General features: G+C 38.8%; 1 protein-coding gene across 3 annotated transcripts in view; it reads left to right on the forward strand.

Annotated features, from left to right (window-relative positions):
• FERMT1 (FERM domain containing kindlin 1) overlaps positions 1-21,564 on the forward strand; it is a 62,869-nt gene that overhangs the window by 22,550 nt on the left and 18,755 nt on the right. For all 3 annotated transcript variants that reach the window (XM_019941444.3, XM_019941443.3, XM_073792686.1), the window contains 5 exons: positions 2,526-2,739; positions 4,762-4,864; positions 13,259-13,366; positions 13,782-13,913; positions 15,796-15,845. In XM_019941444.3, the coding sequence (XP_019797003.1) occupies positions 2,526-2,739; positions 4,762-4,864; positions 13,259-13,366; positions 13,782-13,913; positions 15,796-15,845 (607 nt within the window). The remainder of the gene's footprint in view (positions 1-2,525; positions 2,740-4,761; positions 4,865-13,258; positions 13,367-13,781; positions 13,914-15,795; positions 15,846-21,564) is intronic.

Consider the following 21,564-nt stretch of genomic DNA (forward strand, 5'->3'; position numbering starts at 1 on the left):
CAGAAATCTCTGGCATTCCTATACACTAATGATGAAAAATCTGAAAGCGAAATCAAAAAAAACTCCCATTTACCATTGCAACAAAAAGAATAAAATATCTAGGAATAAACCTACCTATGAAGACAACAGACCTGTATGCAGAAAATTATAAGACACTGATGAAATAAATTAAAGGTGATACAAATAGATGGAGAGATATACCATGTTCTTGGATTGGAAGAATCAACATTGTGAAAATGACTCTACTACCCAAAGTAATCTACAGATTCAATGAAATCCCTATCAAACTACCACTGGCATTTTTCACAGAACTAGAACAAAAAATTTCACAATTTGTATGGAAACACAAAAGACCCTGAATAGCCAAAGCAATCTTGAGAACGAAAAACGGAGCTGGAGGAATCAGGCTCCCTGATGTCAGGCTATACTACAAAGCTACAGTAATCAAGACAGTATGGTGTTGGCACAAAAACAGAAATATAGAATCAATGGAACAGGATAGAATGCCCAGAGATAAACCCACGCACATATTGTCACCTTATCTTTGATAAAGGAGGCAGGAATGCACAGTGGAGAAAGGACAGCCTCTTCAATAAGTTGTGATAGGGAAACTGGACAGGTATATGTAAAAGTATGAGATTAGAACAATCCCTAACACCATACACAAAAATAAGTTTAAAATGGATTAAAGACCTAAATGTAAGGCCAGAAACTATCAAACTCTTAGAGGAAAACATCGGCAGAACACTCTATGACATAAATCACAGCAAGATCCTTTTTGACCCACCTCCTAGAGCAATGGAAATAAAAACAAAGATAAACAAATGGGACCTAATGAAACTTAAAAGCTTTTGCACAGCAAAGGAAACCATAAACAAGACCAAAAGACAACCCTCAGAATGGGAGAAAATATTTGCAAATGAAGCAACTGACAAAGGATTAATCTCCAAAATTTACAAGCAGCTCCTGCAGATCAATAACAAAAAAACAAACAACCCAATCCAAAAATGGGCAGAAGACCTAAATAGACATTTCTCCAAAGAAGACACACAGATGGCCAACAAACACATGAATGAATGCTCAACATCATTAATCATTAGAGAAATGCAAATCAAAACTACAATGAGATATCATCTCACACCGGTCAGAATGGCCATCATCAAAAAATCTAGATGGAGAGCGTGTGGAGAAAAGGGAACACTCTTGCACTGCTGGTGGGAATGTGAATTGGTACAGCCACTATGAAGCACAGTATGGAGGTTCCTCAAAAAACTACAAATAGAACTACCGTATGACCCAGCAATCCCACTACTGGGCATACACCCTGAGAAAACCATAATTCAAAAAGAGTCATGTAGCAAAATGTTCATTGCAGCTCTATTTACAATAGCCAGGTGATGGAAACAACCTAAGTGTCCATCATCGGATGAATGGATAAAGAAGATGTGGCACATATATACAATGGAATATTACTCAGCCATAAAAAGAAACGAAATTGAGTTATTTGTAGTGAGGTGGATGGACCTAGAGTCTGTCATACAGAGTGAAATAAGTCATAAAGAGAAAGACAAATGCCATATGCTAACACATATATATGGAATCTAAGCAAAAAAAATGTCATAAAGAACCTAGGGGTAAGACGGGAATAAAGACACAGACGTACTAGAGAATGGACTTGAGGATATGCGGAGGAGAAGGGTAAGCTGTGACAAAGTGAGAGAGGCATGGACATATATACACTACCAAACGTAAAATAGATAGCTAGTGGGAAGCAGCCGCATAGCACATGGAGATCAGCTCGGTGCTTTGTGACCACCTGGATGGGTGGGATAAGGAGGGTGGGAGGGTGGGTGACGCAAGAGGGAGGAGATATGGGAATATATATATATGTATAACTGATTCACTCTGTTATAAAGCAGAAACTAACACACCATTGTAAAGCAATTATACTCCAATAAAGATGTAAAAAAAAAGAAAAAAGAATTAATCTCTAGCTTGCTTGCAACTCTGAGGGCTTCTTGCATAGTATATTCCAATGAAAAGAATGAAAAGGATTATTTATGCTTTCCTTATGCAAATTAGATTCAGATGATTTATAAACCGTCAACTAGCTGGTTTCTTAAAATTTTAAATACTGTGATTTGTTTAGGGGATTTGCCAAAAAAATATAGTGTATTCATGCATTCTGCGAGAGCTCCAGTTTTCTAATAGTGCCAGAACTCACTACTGAAATAGGAGAATTTTGAATTATTGAGAAGGAGATAGTCCCACATCTGTCTGGGTTGATTTCGGAAATTTTTACAGCCTATGAGTTCCCAAGCTTCCCAGGAGCTAAATATTCAGACAGGAGTTTTACCTGTGTTTAACTTCTCTCCCCATCACTCATGACTTATCTGATTATTTTCAATGTTAACAAACATTTAACTTCAAAATCCATTTTAGTACAAGCAATATTGGTAATTATTTTTCTAAAGATTCCTACCCCAAATCTCATATCCTAGTTCATTCTCTCCTTTGCTTTGCAGTAAGTCCTGGCTTATACAGTAGAACCATGACCCCCACATATGACCCCATCAACGGAACGCCAGCGTCATCCACAATGACTTGGTTCAGTGACAGCCCTTTGACTGAACAAAACTGCAGTATCCTCGCATTCAGCCAGCCCCCTCAGTCACCAGAAGCTCTTGCTGACATGTACCAGCCTCGGTCTCTGGTTGACAAAGCCAAGCTTAACGCAGGGTAAGGACATGACTTCGTTTTGCGTCTCTGTGAACTGATGTTGATATAGTAAGAGAGACGCTGCAGGGATGGGGGAAGGGATGTTTCATTTTTAAGTTAGCATACCTAGGGATTGTATACTGTTCACAAAAGTCAGTGCTGATTTTAGCAACAAAAGGGAAAAATGCAGCCTTTCATCATTTCAATACATTTAAAGTGTAACAACATTTACTCACTGGGTTAATTCAACGGTTTACCGTATGTGAATACTAATTCTTTGACCGTACACGTGTGCAAAGTGTATTTTATGGAATGTAGAACAGCTTATAAGTGGGTTGGTCCCCATGGAGCAGCAGGGGAGACCCAAGGTGACCTCACTGTCTTTCGTAGAGCACTCCTCCATTCTGTGATCCAACAAGTGAGTCCTTCAGCTTTTGTATGAAGTGGTCTCAGAAAACACAATTTATTTCTCAAACCACCATCTATTTCACTCCCTGTTGTCCACCAAGTCAAGTCAAGTTTGTTAACAGCATTCCACTCCCTGTGAGATCTGGTCCCGAAGATGTCCATCTGTCCGTCCTGCTGTGCTGTCATGCACCCCATCCCCCCACGTGCATGCTCACTCTTGTGTCACCGCCTCACCTCCAGCTTTTCCCCTGCTCCAGAACCCTCTCCTTCCCTCCTCCTCTACCAGCCCGTCCCTGTTTGTCCTTTAAAGCCCAGCCACATACAGTCTCCTTCTGAGATGTCACCATTCAAGATCAGTCACTTCCCTTGAGTTCTGTTCTTTGGCTCCAGTGTTACCTTGTTCCTTTAGTATAAGGCTTGGTTACCCCACGGACTGTCAATTCCTTTAGGTTGGAGACTGCATCTTGGTTATTCTTATTCTCCCAAAAGGGAATATATAATATGTAATAGAATATTACATATATGAATATATATAATCAATATATATAAACATATATAAAATACTTGATAGAAGTTCAAACCATTTTCCTTCAGTGGTATTGGATGCCCTTCATTCCCACCTTGTTTTGTTGTTAACTTTTCATCACACCTCACCATTGCCAGTATTTATTTTTCAAACACTAGAATTGTGCTACCCAGTATAGGAGTCACTAGCCGCATATGGACATTTACATTTATGTTTGAATATAATTAAAATTAAAATGTGGCACTAGCCACATTTAAACCTTCAGTAACCACATGTGGCTAGTGACTACTCAGTTGGGCAGGGCAATATAGAATATTTCCATCGTTACAGAAAGTTCTACATAGAACTTTCTGTAAGATAGAGCCAGTTCTGGGTTGGACCACCTAGTGTAGAAGTGGTCAGCAGTCAGCAAATACATGCAGAACAAGTACATGCAATAGTCACCAAGCGCAGATTCTAATTCCGGCTCCACCACGAGGCATGTGACCTTGAACATATCACTTAATGTTTCTGAGGCTCATTTTCCTCATCTGTAAAACTGAGAAAATAAGAACTGCCCTGGGGGACTTCCCTGGTGGTCCAGTGGATGAGACTCTGTGCTCCCAATGCAGGGGGCCCGGGTTCAATCCCTGGTCAGGGAACTAGATCCCGCATGCTGCAACTAAGAGCCCACATGCCACAACTAAAGATCCCGCGTGCTGCAACTGAGTCCACATGCCACCACTAAAGATCCCACATGCCGCAACTAAGACCTGGTGCAGCCAAAATAAATAAAATTAAATTGTAAAAAAATTAACTCAAAAAAAAATAAAAATAAGAACTGCCCTGGCTCCTTCAGTTGGTTACTTTAAAGTGTCAGTGAGAAAATATATACATACAGAAAAGCACTTGGAAAGCTGTATGATAAAATGGAGATATAAGCTATTATCAAGTCATCTCCCTTACTGAGTTTTGGTTATATTACTAACCCGGACTTTGTTCAAGGGTGTATATATACACACATATACATTTAGATATACATGTATATGTATATAAAAACACATTGTATAATACTATAATTATGTATGTAAAATTGATTGACTTTTAAAACTCATCCTGTTGTTTTCCAGTTGGCTAGACTCCTCACGTTCCCTTATGGAGCAAGGCATCCAGGAGGATGAGCAGCTGCTGTTACGATTTAAATACTACACTTTCTTTGACTTGAATCCCAAAGTAAGATACTTTTTCTGTATTCTGTCTCTCCCTTTTTTTTTAATGTGAATACATGAAAGTGTAAAATTGAGTTATTTAGTTTTCAAAATTAGGATTAATTTATGTAACCTTCTGTTTAGCTCTGTAGGGTTAGACCAATAAATGTATACTGGTCTCTGGATTTTCATCTGTTTGTCTCTAGCGAGCATGGTAGGCTACCCCTGAGTTAGGGGAGTCTCTAAGGGTCTTCACTCATGGCATGTGCTGTCCCTCTCCATTCACAGTGAAGCAGGAACAAAAAGAGAGTGACTCGCAGAGTTGGAGCCCTTCATGCTTAGGAAGGAGGGAGTTGTCAAGGCCCAGGTTAAAAGGGAAGGGGTTTTGGCAAAGAAGCCAGGACCTCATGATAGCACACACCTGGCTCCCCGCTGCCGGGCTGAATGAGTCTTGGGTGATGAGACAGAGGGATTATCTGGATAAATAAAGACCCCCAGCTGGTTTCCAACTCTCATTTTAAGTGCACATCTCCCACCTGAAGTTTCCTAGGACAGCTGAATGGTGAAATAAGTCCTCTGAACATCTGCCCCTTCCTTGTCCCAATTCTCCCTTTTGTAGAGTTGTGAATCGGCACTTAAAGTGGCCCAAAGTAGAAAACACACACTGGGTCACCAGTCCTCTGAGTGCACAGCATGATGGTATCCTTCCCATCCCAGTTCCGAGCTGACTGCTATTCTTCAATTATCACCGGGCACTTGTTCAAGGGGCCTGCCTCGGGTCACCTCTTCTGCACCCGTTCCTTCCTCATCCACGGCAGTGTTTCCGCCTCTTGTGTCACTGTCTTCTGCTTGGTCCTCATTTTGTCTGGTCTCCAGAGGCCCATCTGGACTCCCACTGCTTACCTAACTGGCATCTGCTTCAAAATAAGCCCTCTTCCTTGTTTCTGTGGAGCTCTTGCTCAGTCTTTGATTGAGATCCAACTTACTGCCCATGGGCCTAGCTTGCATCTGGAGTACATCACTTCCAGTGAATCATGGTAAGAAAGCAAACTTTGGCTCTTCTTTGATAAAATCTTCAGGAGAAATTACTGTTACGGCTTCTCTTAACCAATTGTTTTGATTTTCTTAAGGGCAATGTGAATTATACAATTATTCAGGTTTTCCTTTTTGTGTTGCCTTCTAGAATCAAATCTTTACACTTTCTGTAACCTCATTTTTTAGCCTCATTCCTGACTCAGCTTTACTCTTTCCTTGCCTAGTTCCTAGGTAACTTAATCTACCTTGTTGTATGCTATCTATTCTAATAAACTGCCTTAAATTTTTTTCTGAAACTAGATAACACATAAATAAAACATACTTATGCATTTTCTAATTGCTAAGTCAGGAATGTGGCCCCAACTTATCTCTTCAGACTTGTGCCCCTGTTGTTTTATTTATTCAATTATTTATCGAACAACTACCGTGTGCCAAGAACTAAAATAGAAGTTGAGGGCCCAAAACTGCTGGACGGTAGAATAACGTTTTCAAATTTATGAAATAAAATACATAGGATTACAAAATGGAACTATATTGAACTATAGTAACCAAAATATTTTTCAAAATGGATATAAGTAACATATCTGTTTAATTAGTTGATATCAAAGTGATGATGAATGTGAGCATTGTTTGAAAATAGCAACTGTGATGCAATATGAAAAATCTGTGATTCTGGTAGTCATGAAGTCACAAGTGCTCTGTAGTACTGTGGTTTGTGGCCTACATTCACCATGGAAGGAAATGCTAAATTTCCATTAAAAGCCGGTGCAAATGGAGGTGTAGTTTTTTCTAATCCAGGCTTATGGACCACCTGATTTAGACTCCCAAATCCAAGAATCGCAGATTCAGAAACCCTGCCCTAAGATCACATTCCGGTCTTATTCCTTCCAGAAAGGAGCTTTTCTCTACTCTTGGTCACACTGGCCCATCTCTTCTCTGAGCCACAACTGAGTGTAATTTCAGGACTCACACCTCTAATTGTACCACATTCATGGATTTTCTCTACAAATAAACTTCAAACTCCTTGGAGTTATGGAGCACTTCTGATATTTCCTTTACCCTCAACCCCTACGTGCTGCAAGGATGCTGGGAGAGTCAGACCTTCCTAGTCGCCTCCTCCAGGATGGGATCAGCTGGTCCTTGGAGACCCTCCTATCAATTTCCTTGCCAAGAGATTCCCCATTAAAACCCTTGCTTTGGCAATTGAGCTCAATGTTAAAAGTAAACTCAGTCATCTACTGCTTAAAATAATAGTCAGGAACATGTAAGTGACATCACAGTCAAGGAATTCAGACATGGCAGATCATCAGCATAAATATCAAACATGGAGGGGCAGTGTTAAAAATGTGTTGTCTAAAAAGTGGAAGATTAAAAGGAATCATTCTTCCAGAAGGGGACAAGAACCCGGAAGGCAAATGTTACTAGGGCTGTTGTCCTAGGCTCTTTGCCTCCAGCCCCTGCTTGCTTAATTGGTAAGGAGTTCTGTGTCCATAGCCTATGAACAAAATGTATCTGAATCTAACAGCCAAATAGCAGCTGTCAACCCAAAGGTGACAGGAAAACTCAAGCTGGTGAGATAGGACTTTGGGGTGCAGGATGATTCCCCAACCACTCTAGAGTTGTGGCAGCCCTCCCTTCTCTGCCCTCCTAAAGTACAGAGTGCTATAAATGAAACCAAGTTTAAGGCTCCTGGGTAGAGGGATATAGAAACTTAAGATAGAGTTTGTGCTTTCAAAGAATCTACAATCAAATCAAGAAGAGCAAAGATAGCACCCATGAAACCACTGCAAACATACAAGGTACCCTACATTTAGGAGTTAAATCATATAATAGGACCAGGGAGCTTCTCTTCTCTGGCTTTCAGAGGAGAGATCCAAGCAAGCTATAGAGCTGAGGCAACAGGCACTGATTAAAATCTCAGATGTATGAAAGTACTAGAATACATTTCAAATATGATATACTTTAAAAATGCAAAATCCAGAATCCATAAAGAAAAGATTGGTACATTTTAATTAAAAAAATGAAAATTTTATGCATGACAAAAAAACTATAAATGAAGTTTAAAAAAGTCATTGCAACACATACTACAAACAAAAGGCCAGTCTCTAATATATCAAGAGCTCTTCCAAATCGATAATAAAATACCAACAACCCAGGACCTTGTGCTGTCCCAGAGCCTCAGTGGGAATGTGAACAAGCCTCCAAAGAGGAAAATCCAGAGCTCTGTGGATGCCGCAGAGGAATCCAGGTTCCTCAGCAGGAGCCAGGCTGGCCCGGCATCTTCTCTTGATGTTAGTCTGTAAATGCAGGCAACTCTTGTTTAACCAATATTCTGTCAAAGAGTTTTTTTTTAATCTGGCTTGGGGTGGAGGGGAGTTAAGTATTTTTAGGTGAGAAAGCTCTTATTAAATTTTTTAAATCTTTACTGACTGCATTTGAGAGAGAAGCCTTACAGGGTGATTTAACTTACTCTCACTAAAACCCCTACAGCAGACAGAGAGGGAGAAATAGATGATTGATTGATTGATAGATAGATAGATAGATAGATAGACAAATATGACAGTTTGTTAGTCCAATTCAGATTTCGGCAACCGCACATACTATTTAGATTTTGTGTTTCAGCTGTGAATTAAAGGCAGGGGCCTATGGGGGAGTGGGTTGGGTGTTGCTTGCCTGGTTTTGGTGTGCACTGTGTGTGTGGTTTGTTTAGTTGTCATGTCTTTGGATTACAGTATAATTGACATGCCATAAAATTTACCCATTGTAAGTGTACAATGTGATTTTCAGTGAATTTATACAGTTGTGCAACCATCACCACAATCTAGTTTTAAAACACTTGTGTCACCCAAAAATGTTTCCTCATACCCAGTTGTGGTCAGTCCCTGCCCCCAGCCCCAGCCCGCACCTGGTGTGCTTTCTGTCTTGAGTTTTGCCTTTTCTAGAAATTTCACATATGGAATCATACAGTGTGTAATCTTGTATCTGGACTCTCGGCATGATGACTTCGAAGGTTATCTGTGTTTTTGCCGGAGTGGTGTCCTATCGTGTGGATGGACACATTTGGATACACTTGTTTATCCATTTTCCAGCTGAGGGACATTGGGTTGTTTCTGGTTTGGAGCTGTTATGAATGATGCTACCATGAATGTTTTTATGTGTGTCATATTTTAGTTTGTTTTTGGAGGATTCTGGGGCAAACTCCTGAGGATTTCCATGACACCCGTTGAAGTTCACAAAACAAGGACAGACTTTCTTAAGATTCTTATTATTCCAGCCTCCTGAAAACCACACCCCTGGATCTGCATTTGCCCTCCTTTCCAAGCAGCTTTAGAAATGCTGAGAAGGAGGGAGCCTGTGGACAGGTCACGGTCCCACTGGCCTAAGAGCAGCACCGCTTGCCAGGCTCGGGCTCACTGCGGATTTTGACCTTCCCTGTCACCTTTTTCCCTAGTGTGCATAAAGTTAATGCAAAACGAAAAACAAACTCATGCCAACCAACCCGTGATAAACCTGTTTAGGTACCCTATCTTTCTATTTCTCCCCCATGTTATCTTTAACAGTAAAGTATAGCCTCAATATGAAAAAAAAAAAAAAAGAAAAGAAAATCAAACATAGGAGAGTTATTGTTTAATTGGTACAGAATTCCAGTTTTGTAAGATGAAATGAGTTCTGGAGACAGATGGTGGTAATGGTTGCACAGCAACGCAAGTGTACTTAATGCCACTGAACCATACACTTAAAAATGGCTAATACTAAAAAGGAATTATTTAGAGTAAAAATGGAAAATAGTCCTTTACCATGACCTTTCTCCTGAGAACTAGCCACAGTTAACAGCTTAATGATTAATCATTCATGCAGATTTTTTCACATACATTTATAAACGTATTTTTGAACAGATTTTCAGGATCTTTTCTTCCTACATAAATAGGATCATGTATTTGCTGTGTAGCTCGCTTCTTTTTACTTCATAATATATCACAGCCATCTTTTCATGTCAGCATATGTGTCTGACTCACTTTTTAACCAGTACAAAATAATCAGAGGAAAGGCTATAGTTTATCAGGACCTGTGGGTTGCTTGAAATTTTTCCTCTTTCAAAAACTGTGAACATTCTTGTACAAGTGTCTTTGATGAGTACTTTGCATTTCTTTAGAATAGTAACTGTGGACATGCTCATGAAAGGGCAAAAAAAACATTTAAATATCCCACCAAAGTTCTTCCTACTGATCTCATATGTGTAAGTGCCCGTTTGCACCACATCCTCACCAATACCAGCCATTACCAGCACTTACAGCCTGGGTAAATCCCATAAGAAAATAGAAATTATGTCATCTTGTTTTGGGGGTTTTTTTCTAATAAATTTATTTATTTATTTTTGGTTGTGTGGGGTCTTCGTTGCTGTGTGCAGGCTTTCTCTAGTTGCGGTGAGTGGGGACTACTCTTCGTTGTGGTGTGTGGGCTTCCCATTGCAGTGGCTTCTCTTGTTGTGGAGCATGGACTCTAGACGCATGGGCTTCAGTAGCTGCAGCACATAGGCTCAGTAGTTGTGGCGCACAGGCTTAGTTGCTCCACGGCATGTGGGATCTTCCCGGACCAGGGCTCAAACCTGTGTCCCCTGCATTGGCAGGCGGATTCTTAACCACTATGCCACCAGGGAAGCCCTATGTCTTCTTGTTTTAATTTGAATTCTCTGATTACTAGTGAGGTTGAGAATCTTTTCTAATGTTTATGTGGCCATTTTGTTTTCTTCTGTGAATTGCCTGTTGATATATATATTTGCCCCATCTTCTATTGAACTCTTTATATTTTTTGTATTTATTTATAGGAGCACTTTGTGTGTAATGGATATTACCTTTTTTATTGCAGATATTTCCTTTCAATCTATACCTTGTAAACATATAATCTTATTCAGGGGATTTTTCACTTAAAAATGTTTAGTTATTGGGCTTCCCTGGTGGCGCAGTGGTTGAGAGTCCACCTACCGATGCAGGGGACACGGGTTCGTGCCCCGGTCTGGGAAGATCCCACATGCCGCGGAGAGGCTGGTCCCATGAGCCATGGCCGCTGAGCCTGCGTGTCCGGAGCCTGTGCTCCGCAATGGGAGAGGCCACAACAGTGAGAGGCCCGCGTACCGCAAAAAAAAAAAAAAAGTTTAGTTATTGATTGTCAAGTCAGCCTTATACAGCATAACCTAAAGTTTTGCTGTCTTGCTTAGAAAGGGCTTCCTTGCTGAAAAATTACAAAAAGTTTTCTCTCATGTTTCCTTCTAATAGTTTTGATTGTTATCTTTAGATTTTTTTATAACTGCTTTTAGATATATAATTCACATAATACCATGCATTTCACATACCAACATTTCACCCATTTAATATGTACAAATCAATGGTTTTTAGTATATTCACAGAGTTGTGCAACCAACACCACTATCTAATTTCAGAGCATTTTCATCATCCCACCAAGAAGTCCATCACCCATTTGGAGTCTCTTCCCATTTCCCTCCAACCCTCCTAATCCTAAGCAACCATCAGTCTACTTTCTGTCTCTATGGATTTGCTTATTCTGGACATTTCATGTAAATGGAGTTATACAATATACAAACTATGTGGTACTTTGTGACAGTTTCTTTCACTTAGCGTAGAATTTTCAAGGTCTATTCATATTGTAGCATGTATCAGTATTTCATTTCTTTTCATTGCCAAATAATATTCCATTATATATATATGTATTTATGCATTTGTCAGCTGACGGACATCTGGATTGTTTCTACTTTTTGGCTATTATGAAAAATACTGCTGTGAACATTCATGTACAAGTCTCGGTTTTGTTTTTTTTTGACTTTTTAAAATTAATGTAAAATATACAAAACATAACATTTGCCATTTTAACCATTTTTAGGTCTACAATTCAGTGGCATTAAGTACATTCACAGTGTTGTGCAACTATCACCACTATTTTCAGAACTATTTCATCATCCTGTACAGAAACGCTGTACCCATTAAACAAAGCTCCCCATTTTCCCCTTCCTCCAGCCCCTAGTAACCTCTATCCTACTTCCCGTCTGTATGAATTTGCCTAGTCTAGGTACTTCATGTAAGTGGAATCATACAATAATTGTCCTTTTGTGTCTGTCTGATTTCACTGAGCGTAATGTCTTCAAGGTTCATTTATGTTGTAGCATGTATCAGAATTCCTTTCCTTTTCAAGGCTGAATAATACTCCATTGTATTCCATTGTATGTATTGGATATACATTACATTTTGTTTATTCAGTCATCTATTGATAGATATTTTGGTTGTATCTAGCTTTTGGCAATTGTGAATAATGCTACTATGAACATTGGTGTAATAGTATTTGTTTGAGTCCCGGTTTTCAATTTTTTTTCAGTATATACTTATGAGTGGAATTGCTGGATCATATTCTATGTTCAGCTTTTTCAGGAACTGCCAAACTGTTTCCCATGGAGGCTACATCATTTTACATTCCCACCAGCAATGCACAGGGGTTCCAATTTGTCCACATTCTCACCAATATTTGTTATTATCTGTCCTTTAGATTAGATTCATCCTAGTGGATGTGAAGTGGTATCTCATTGTGGTTTTGCATGTTTAGATTCTTTAATCTATCTGTAATTTATGTATTTTGGATGTGTAAGATTGTTTTGTGATTTTCGATTTTTGTTCTCCAAATTGCTTGGCATTTTTAACACTGTTATAGTGCTGAATTCTTTCTTCCCCTGCTGATAAAATGCCATTTTCTTTTATATTAAATTATATACATACATAGGTCTGTTGCTGGATATTGCTTTACTGACATTTTGTGAATTGCTATACCAATACCACACTATTTTAGTTGCTGCCACTTTATTATATATTTTAATATCTGGGAGGACAAGTGTCTCCCCAGCATTGTTCTTTTTCAAAATGTTCTTGGAGATATTTGAACATTGTCTCTTCCAGCCCAACTTGATCAGCTTGCATGAAGTTCCACTAAAAACCCCTGTCAGATTCTGATTAGATTTACAGAGTCTACAGATTAGCCTGGGGACCCCTTCTCCTTATACTACTTATCACATAAACCATTTCACTACCTGTGTTTCCCAACAATAGAAGTGTGATAAGAAAGGGAAAATACTGGAATCTAAGATGGGTCAGTTTGGCCCCTTCAAGAAGCTCTGGAAAATATTTTGAGAAAGAAAGTTCTTAATTCAGAAGTAAAATGAGCTGGGGCAGTGGAAAGATAGAGGGGTTTCTTTCCGTTACCTGAACTAAAGTTTATTGCATCTGATTAACAAGGATTGGCCTCAGTTATTCTAGATCTTTTGTACTGTGGAATGTAAATATGCCCCCTCATACATACACACACATATATCTCTTTCTTTCTCTAGTACGATGCTGTCCGAATAAACCAACTTTATGAACAAGCCAGGTGGGCCATTCTCTTAGAAGAAATTGACTGCACGGAGGAAGAAATGTTGATCTTTGCAGCACTACAGGTATGGGAACCTTGGTACCTTTCTCTGAAAGGAGAGAAAGCAAATTTGTTCTCCTTAAAGTTTCATTTTCTTCATACTGATTGTTTTTCTTTGAAAAAGAGCTGAAAATGAGGGTAGTAAATTATTTAAAATATTCCTCATAACCCATCCACATGCACATCTTATAAAGCATCAGTCTTGCCGTCCTCATCTCTTCTGCACTACAAGGTCAACCAGTGATGGGAAAGAACTGAATTGGAACATGACTAACCATAAATCTCAAAATAATTTAAATTATATTTCATTTTCCCTACATAGCTGGGGGATCTCCTTCCAGGAGATGTTCAGTATTACAGGGGAATTGTCTTCAAAGAAGAAATGGCCGATGGATTCCCTTGTGTTTATAACATTCCTAAAACCTCTGTTTTTGTTGTAGTATCACATTAGCAAACTGTCGTTGTCTACTGAAATACAGGATTTTACAAATGAGTCTGAGGTCGACGAAGTAGAAGCAGCACTTTCTAATTTGGAAGTGACCCTGGAAGGTGGAAAAGCAGACAACACTTTGGTATGAATTTTTCTGATAACTCGGAATTGTGGCTTTGCTCTGATTGACAAACATAGATGAGTTTTTTTATTATTATAAGGGAATATTTTGTCTGATTTTGAAAAATAGAAAATACTCTCTTCATCTGACAAACTTAAACCTAGCAAGAACGGACTAGCTTTTCTCAGGTCGCTCTGTAAGAGACGGTAAGGTATTTTCATCACTCTCAATGACAATTCTTTCATATTGTATTTCTTCTTAAAGATAAGCTAACTTGTATGAGGGAAAGACTGCTGAGGGCTCCATTTCACTAGTGTGGAACATGAATTGGCCCTTTAACTTAAGTCTAGAAGAATGAGGTAGCTGTGAAAATAGAGAAACCATATGATCTGTTGACTTAGTCATACATTTCAACTGGGCAAGGTTGGACATTGTAAAAAGTTCCTGAACCTTTTGACTTTAGTAAATAAAGAAAAACTCTCCAGTAAAACATAAAGAAATAACACTGTTTTATCATCTTTATTGCTCCTTATCCAAGAAATGTGGCTGAATGTCAGCTTTATAATTGCAGTGCCCCTCCTTGTTTGATTCATTCATTGGGAGCCACTCTTTTGTATAACTTCTTCAGTCATTAGTTTAATCACATTGAATCAGAGAGGTAGAGTCATTGTAATTGGCTATAAATAGTAATAGATAAAAATGAGTCATTATATAGTTTTGTATTTAATGTGTGTTCTATTATGGTTAAATTCCTTAAAATAGGAAATTGGTATCATGCCAAAGCAAATACTTCATACAAACTGAATTCCCAGATTCTGTAGAGATTCAGGCCCTGAATCACATTTGTTAGAGACATGGGCCCCATGAAACTGGACTTCTCTTTTGTCTACATCCTCCACTAAATACTTACAATGGAAAAGTCATCCTTCTTAGAATAAATAAAAAATTCCCTTCTCACCTTCCTCAGTACTTTTTTTTGATGCCAAACAATAGTCTTTTCAGTTTGAAAAAAGGCACCAACCTACACTGCAGAATGAACTTTGAATGAGATTCCTTCTGAGAGTTTAATCAGTGAACTAGATATAGCAAGACTTATCCACTCTGATATAAACATTGTAAAATATTTTGTTTATACATAAAAGTAGTAGTTTTTTAATAAATTTATTTCTTTTATTTATTTATTTTTGGCTGCATTGGGTCTTTGTTGCTGCACGTGGGCTTTCTCTAGTTGCAGCTATCAGGGGCTACTCTCCATCACAGTATGCAGGCTTCTCATTGTGGTGGCTTCTCTTGTTGAGTAGCATGGGCTCTAGGCACGCGGGCTTCAGTAGTTGTGGCACGTGGGCTCAGTAGTTGTGGTGCACGGGCTTAGTTGCTCTGCGGCATGCGGGATCTTCCCGGACCAGAGCTCGAACCCGTGTCCCCTGCATTGGCAGGTGGATTCTTAACCACTGCACAACCAGGGAAGCCCCAAATTAGTAGTTTCTAACTCAGATTTTTAACTTGAGTGATAGTGTGTGGTAGTTTTTAAAATCTTTTTTCATTTGTGTAATATATGACACAGGAAAGTAAAAAATACAAAAACGTACAGCTTAACAAATTAGTATTAATTTATCACCCAAGTCACCACCCAAATCAAGAACTAGAACTTTACCAATCACCCCAGAAGTCCCACATGTGCCCGATCCTAGTCCTAACCCTCCCCCACCTCACCCCCAAGGTAACAACTGGAAATGTAGCTGGTGGACTGAGGAACTGAGTTTTTCAATTTATTTAATTTTAATTAATTCTAATGTAAATACCTACACATGGCGGGTGGCTACAGTGTGGGACAGTGCAGGTACAGAGTATCAGCACCACCTGTCTAATTACTGCTTGTCAAATGTTATCTGCTTTTCCTCAGGAGGACATTACTGATATCCCTAAACTTGCAGATAATCTCAGATTATTTAGGTAAGTCACCCTTGAAGAGGAAAGAAGTTACACAAAATCTTGCAGGTAAAGAGTCTAGGAGTTTAAATTGAACATCCATTAGGCAGGTTCATTGTTCAAAGGTAAGAGCATGAGCTTTGGCATCAGGCAATGGATGGAGTCCTAGCTCCACTATGCACATCAGCTGGGTGACCTCAGGTATTGTCCTTATGTCCCTGAGCCTCAGTTTCCTGATCTATAAAGTGGGGATATACCTTCCCTTAGGCTTGTTGGGAGAATTAAATTAGATGATGCATATGAAGCATTGAGCATGGTGCCTGGCTCATTAAATGGTGGTGTAAACACGGCTGGTGTCAGTGATACTGAACACATATGCCAGACTGGAATTCTTTCTATGGTCCACCTGCTCAGGACTCTCACACTATTTGAAAGCTCTTTCATGGTTTAAAAATCAGTTGTCTCTAGAACTTTGATCCTGGGCTTATAGAGAGTAGTCACCTTAGTTTATCTACCTTCACCTGTTAAAGTATTTCTGATAAACTCCCCAGCCACCTCAGGTCAATCTGAAACTGTTAAAAAGGCAGAGAAGTTTTTTACCTTCTTCATGGGAAGAAAGGGCTGCCACATTTGTGATGGTGCCAAGGTGGGTTAGGATGAAAAGAGTAGGGTCCTTTTGAAGTTCTATCAGTTACTTTATGGTTTGTTGACTTTTCTTAACAAGCTGACACTTCACTGAGTCAGTTGGCTTGAAAAGAAACACAAGTCGCTTTTTTTAACATATAATGCAAAGAAAGACTTGGAAAGAATGAACAATGAATCAGCTATAAATGAGAAACAAGCGTCTGGAGATAACAATATTTGTCACTGGGTTTCTACAAGGTTTTTTTTTTTTAGTGTGATTTTAGCAGATGGTTCCAAACAATAGGGTCATTCATTTAACTTCCGTGGTATAAATAGTTGCAACCATGCATATTGTTATAGTCAGAGCTACAGAAAAAAAATAACGATTTGAATCCACAAATATATCTTAATAAATTATTAATAATTGTTCTTAAAAGAAATTCAGTTGCCGTTTTCTCTATATAGTGCAAATTGAGCTCTTCGCAAACCAAATAATGACAATATTCTTCCTATAGATGTTTTTGATGAAGGAAGCGATATCCTGAAACTAAGCCCTGAATCCGTATCACTTTAGGGTGATTATTATGCTAAAACTCACAAAGTTGTCCTCATATTTCACCAGTGGCCACTTTATCTACCAAAGGTTTCAAGGCGTTGAATGTATAATATAATATGGTTTCTGGAAGAAAATAATAAAGGAGGAAGCGGGGGGTGAGGATGAAACAGAAAAGGAGAAGGGAAGGGAGGAAAGATGTTGGAGAGTGGAGCTCTGCTGCTAGTGGGTGTGTGACCCTTATAGACCCTTCATTTCTCTGGGCCTCCTTTCCTCAGCAGGAGAAGGGCATTGAACTAACCCTTTGATTTTTAATTTTTTTTTTCTTTGACAGTGAAGCTCTTTTTTCCCCCTAAACACATCTATTGAACCACTATATAAATAGTGAACTTCACTTCCTAGCAACATGGCCTCTGATCTGATGCAAATCTCAGTCTCACTATAAATTCATTTGAATGTTGGGTAAGATAAAAAGAATTGTCAATACAAAGTTGATCTTGAAGTGAGACTGGGAAATCTCAGCTTTCAGGAAACGAAGAGGGAACTAGTTCTACAAATGAAGCTTCAGCTGCACAGGGGGGTTTGGCCATGAACATTGATTCTCATGGCTCAGGGCTGGAATTTTAATCCCCACACAGGATTCAAGGTGGGGTTGCCTCCTGTAAAGTTATGAGCCAGGACTGAATCTGCTGCCTAAAGCCAGAAACTTGCAAGAGCTGCCTTCTCTGCTTAACAGGGAGTAGAAAAACTGCCTATCAGTCAAAGGAAGAGTAAGTTCATCCTTGCATAGAGTGCTGTGTGGAGAGATGAAATGTCTCTTGAAAAGTCAGAGCCAAGGTCTGTGCCACACACAGATGTAGATCTAAATTTAAATGTCTTATATGATAATTCTGAAAAATAAAACACAAACTGGTCCAGAACCACAAAAGCTATGAAACCCTAGCAAATGTAATTGCAAAAATACTTGGAGGGAAATATTCACAATCTAGCATGCGTGGACCTTCTACAGAAAACAGCAACACCCCCAAAACAAACAAACAAACAACCTCCCAATAAAAATTACTAACCATGTGAGTTCATGAACCACCATAAAGAAAAGTCAGTAGGCCCAGTAAATAAGAGGATTAGCCATTTTAATAATTTTAGGTAATAGAACAATCTGAAGAAACCATAAAATGAGTATGTTTAGAATCATTAAGTACATTGAAAGGTAAAAATTGTAATGAAAGGCAGTATTAGAAACTCTAAAAAAGAAAAATATAGTCATAGAAATTTAAAATTGAATACATGTATTAAACATCAAGTTCAAAACACAAAGAGAGGACTTAGAAAGGTAGAAGTGGAAGATATGGTATAGATAGAATGAGAAGGTTCAACTAGGAGTTTCAGAAGGAAAAAAAGGGGAGAAGCAAACATTCCAAAGAGAATGCTTATTTTCCATAATTGTTGAAGACAAACTCCTTAAATTCAAGAATCACAAATCCCAACAAAATAAATCAGTATAAACGTACATCTTGGTGTGGCCAACCATTGGTAAGAGAAAGTCTTTGAAGTCAAAGAGAAAAGATAGATTTCCTATAAAGGAAAAACTGTTCTTGTTGGCTGGAAGATATCTTGAAAGGGCTAAGAGAAGATAACAATCAATCTAGAACTTTATGCCCAATCTCTCAACATTTTACTTGCTACAAACCCTTAAATATAAATCAGGCAAGATACAATCCTAATAGTCAATTACATATTTAATAAAAACAATGATTTATCTCCAAACTGTAAGGTGTAACCACTGTTGGAGAAACTACCTTGGAATAAATGGCTCCACAGCAGGGTTATAGGGAGAGGTTACAAATAAAACTCATTCATGGAGTCATTCATAATCAAGTTACTGTAGCAAAGAAGTTCCAGTCAAACATACCCAATGTGCTATAGAAGACTGTCAGTGTGATTTAGTTCATAAATAAGAGACTCTTAAATTTGGTAGAATCTTTACAGTATTTTTAAAGAGATGGAGGGTGACTACGAAAATCTTTAGTCCTACTCTAAGGCTCACTGGTTATCACATGCAAAATTACCTGTAAGAGTTATACTTAAAAAAAAAAAAAAAAAGAGGGACTTGCCTGGTGGCTCACTGGTTAAAAACCCACCTGCCACTGCAGGGGACACAGGTTCGATCCCTGGTCTGGGAAGATCCCACATGCCACAGAGCAACTAAGTCCAAGAGCCACAACTACTGGGCCCACGTGCTGCAACTACTGAAGCCCATGCACCTAGAACCCGTGTTCTGCAATGAGAAGTCACTGCAATGTGAAGCCTGCTACCGCAACGAAGAGTAGCCCCTGCTCACTGCAACTAGAGAAAGCCTGCACACAGGAACGAAGACCCAACGCAGCCAAAAAAAAAAAAAAAAAAGTTCCAAATCTATGACCTCTCTGTGATGATAAGTGGCCATCAGTAGTGAGCCTCCAGATACTTTCAAAATAATAAATGCACTTAATCTGTCATTTAGGAAAAGGTGATTGTGAAATGAGTGAGAAAATAACCAGTTTTTGAAAGATATTAATGCTGTGAAGAGAACATTTTGGGTTTTGGGGGCGGATTTTTTGCTTTTGCTTTTTTTAACATCTTTATTGGAGTATAATTGCTTTACAATGGTGTGTTAGTTTCTGCTTTATAACAAAGTGAATCAGTTATACATATACATATGTTCCCATATCTCTTCCCTCTTGCATCTCCCTCCCTCCCACACTCCCTATCCCACCCCTCTAGGTGGTCACAAACCACCTAGCTGATCTCCCTGTGCTATGCGGCTGCTTCCCACTAGCTATCTATTTTACGTTTGGTAGTGTATATATGTCCATGCCACTCTCTCACTTTCTCAAAGCTTACCCTGCCCCCTCCCCATATCCTCAAGTCCAGGCTCTAGTAGGTCTGTGTCTTTATTCCCGTCTTACCCCGAAGTTCTTCATGACCTTTTCTTTTTTTCTTAGATTCCATATATATGTGTTAGCATACAGCATTTGTTTTTCTTTTTTCTGACTTACTTCACTCTGTATGAAAGACTCTAGGTCCATCCACCTCACTACAAATCTCTCAATTTCGTTTCTTTTTTGGCTGTGTAATATTCCATTGTATATATATGCCACATCTTCTTTATCCATTCATCTGTTGATGGACACTTAGGTTGCTTCCATGTCCTGGCTATTGTAAATAGAGCTGCAATGAATATTTTGGAACATGACTCTTCTTGAATTATGGTCTTCTCAGGGTATATGCCCAGTAGTGGGATTGCTGGGTCATATGGTAGTTCTATTTTAGTTTTTTAAGGAACCTCCACACTGTTCTCCATAGTGGCTGTATCAATTTATATGCCCACCAACAGTGCAAGAGTGTTCCCTTTTCTCCACACCCTCTCCAGCATTTACTGTTTGCAGATTTTCTGATGATGGCCATTCTGACCAGTGTGAGGTGATACCTCAATGTAGTTTTGATATGCATTTCTCTAATGATTAGTGATGTTGAGAATTCTTTCATGTGTCTGTTGACAATCTGTATATCTTCTTTGGAGAAATGTCTATTTAGCTCGTCTGCCCATTTGTGGATTAGGTTGTTTGTTTTTTTGTCATTGAGCTGCATGAGCTGCTTGTAAATCTTGGAGATTAATCCTTTGTCAGTTGCTTCATTTGCAAATATTTTCTCCCATTCTGAGGGTTACCTTTTCGTCTTGTTTATGGTTTCCTTTACTGTGCAAAAGCTTTGAAGTTTCATTAGGTCCCATTTGTTTATTTTTGTTTTTATTTCCATTTTCCTAGGAGGTGAATCAAAAAGGATCTTGCTGTGATTTCTGTCATAGAGTGTTCTGCCTATGTTTTCCTATAAGAGTTTGATAGTGTCTGGCCTTACATTTAGGTCTTTAATCCATTTTGAGTTTATTTTTGTGTATGGTGTTAGGAAATTTTCTAATTTCATACTTTTACATGTACCTATCCAGTTTTCCCAGCACCACTTATTGAAGAGGCTGTCTTTTCTCCACTGTATATTCTTGCCTCCTTTATCAAAGATAAGGTGACCGTATGTGCGTGGGTTTATCCCTGGGATTTCTATCCTGTTCCATTGATCTATATTTCTGTTTTTGTGCCAGTACCATACTGTCTTGATTACTGTAGCTTTGTAGGATAGTCTGAAGTCAGGGAGCCTGATTCCTCCAGCTCCATTTTTCGTTCTCAAGATTGCTTTGGCTTTGGGGTCTTTCGTGTTTCCATACAAATTGTGAGTTTTTTTGTTCTAGTTTTGTGAAAAATGCCAGTGGTAGTTTGATAGGGATTGCATTGAATCTGTAGATTACTTTGGGTAGTAGAGTCATTTTCACAATGTTGATTCCTCCAATCCAAGAACATGGTATATCTCTCCATCTATTTGTGTCATCTTTAACTTATTTCATCAGTGTCTTATAATTTTCTGCATACAGGTCTTTTGTCTACTTAGTTTATTCCTAGATATTTTATTATTTTTGTTGCAATGGGAAATGGGAAATGTAGAGTATCATGTCATCTGCAAACAGTGACAGCTTTA

This window comes from Tursiops truncatus, chromosome 15 (genome assembly GCF_011762595.2).
Source record: "Tursiops truncatus isolate mTurTru1 chromosome 15, mTurTru1.mat.Y, whole genome shotgun sequence".
Lineage (NCBI taxonomy): Eukaryota > Metazoa > Chordata > Mammalia > Artiodactyla > Delphinidae > Tursiops > Tursiops truncatus.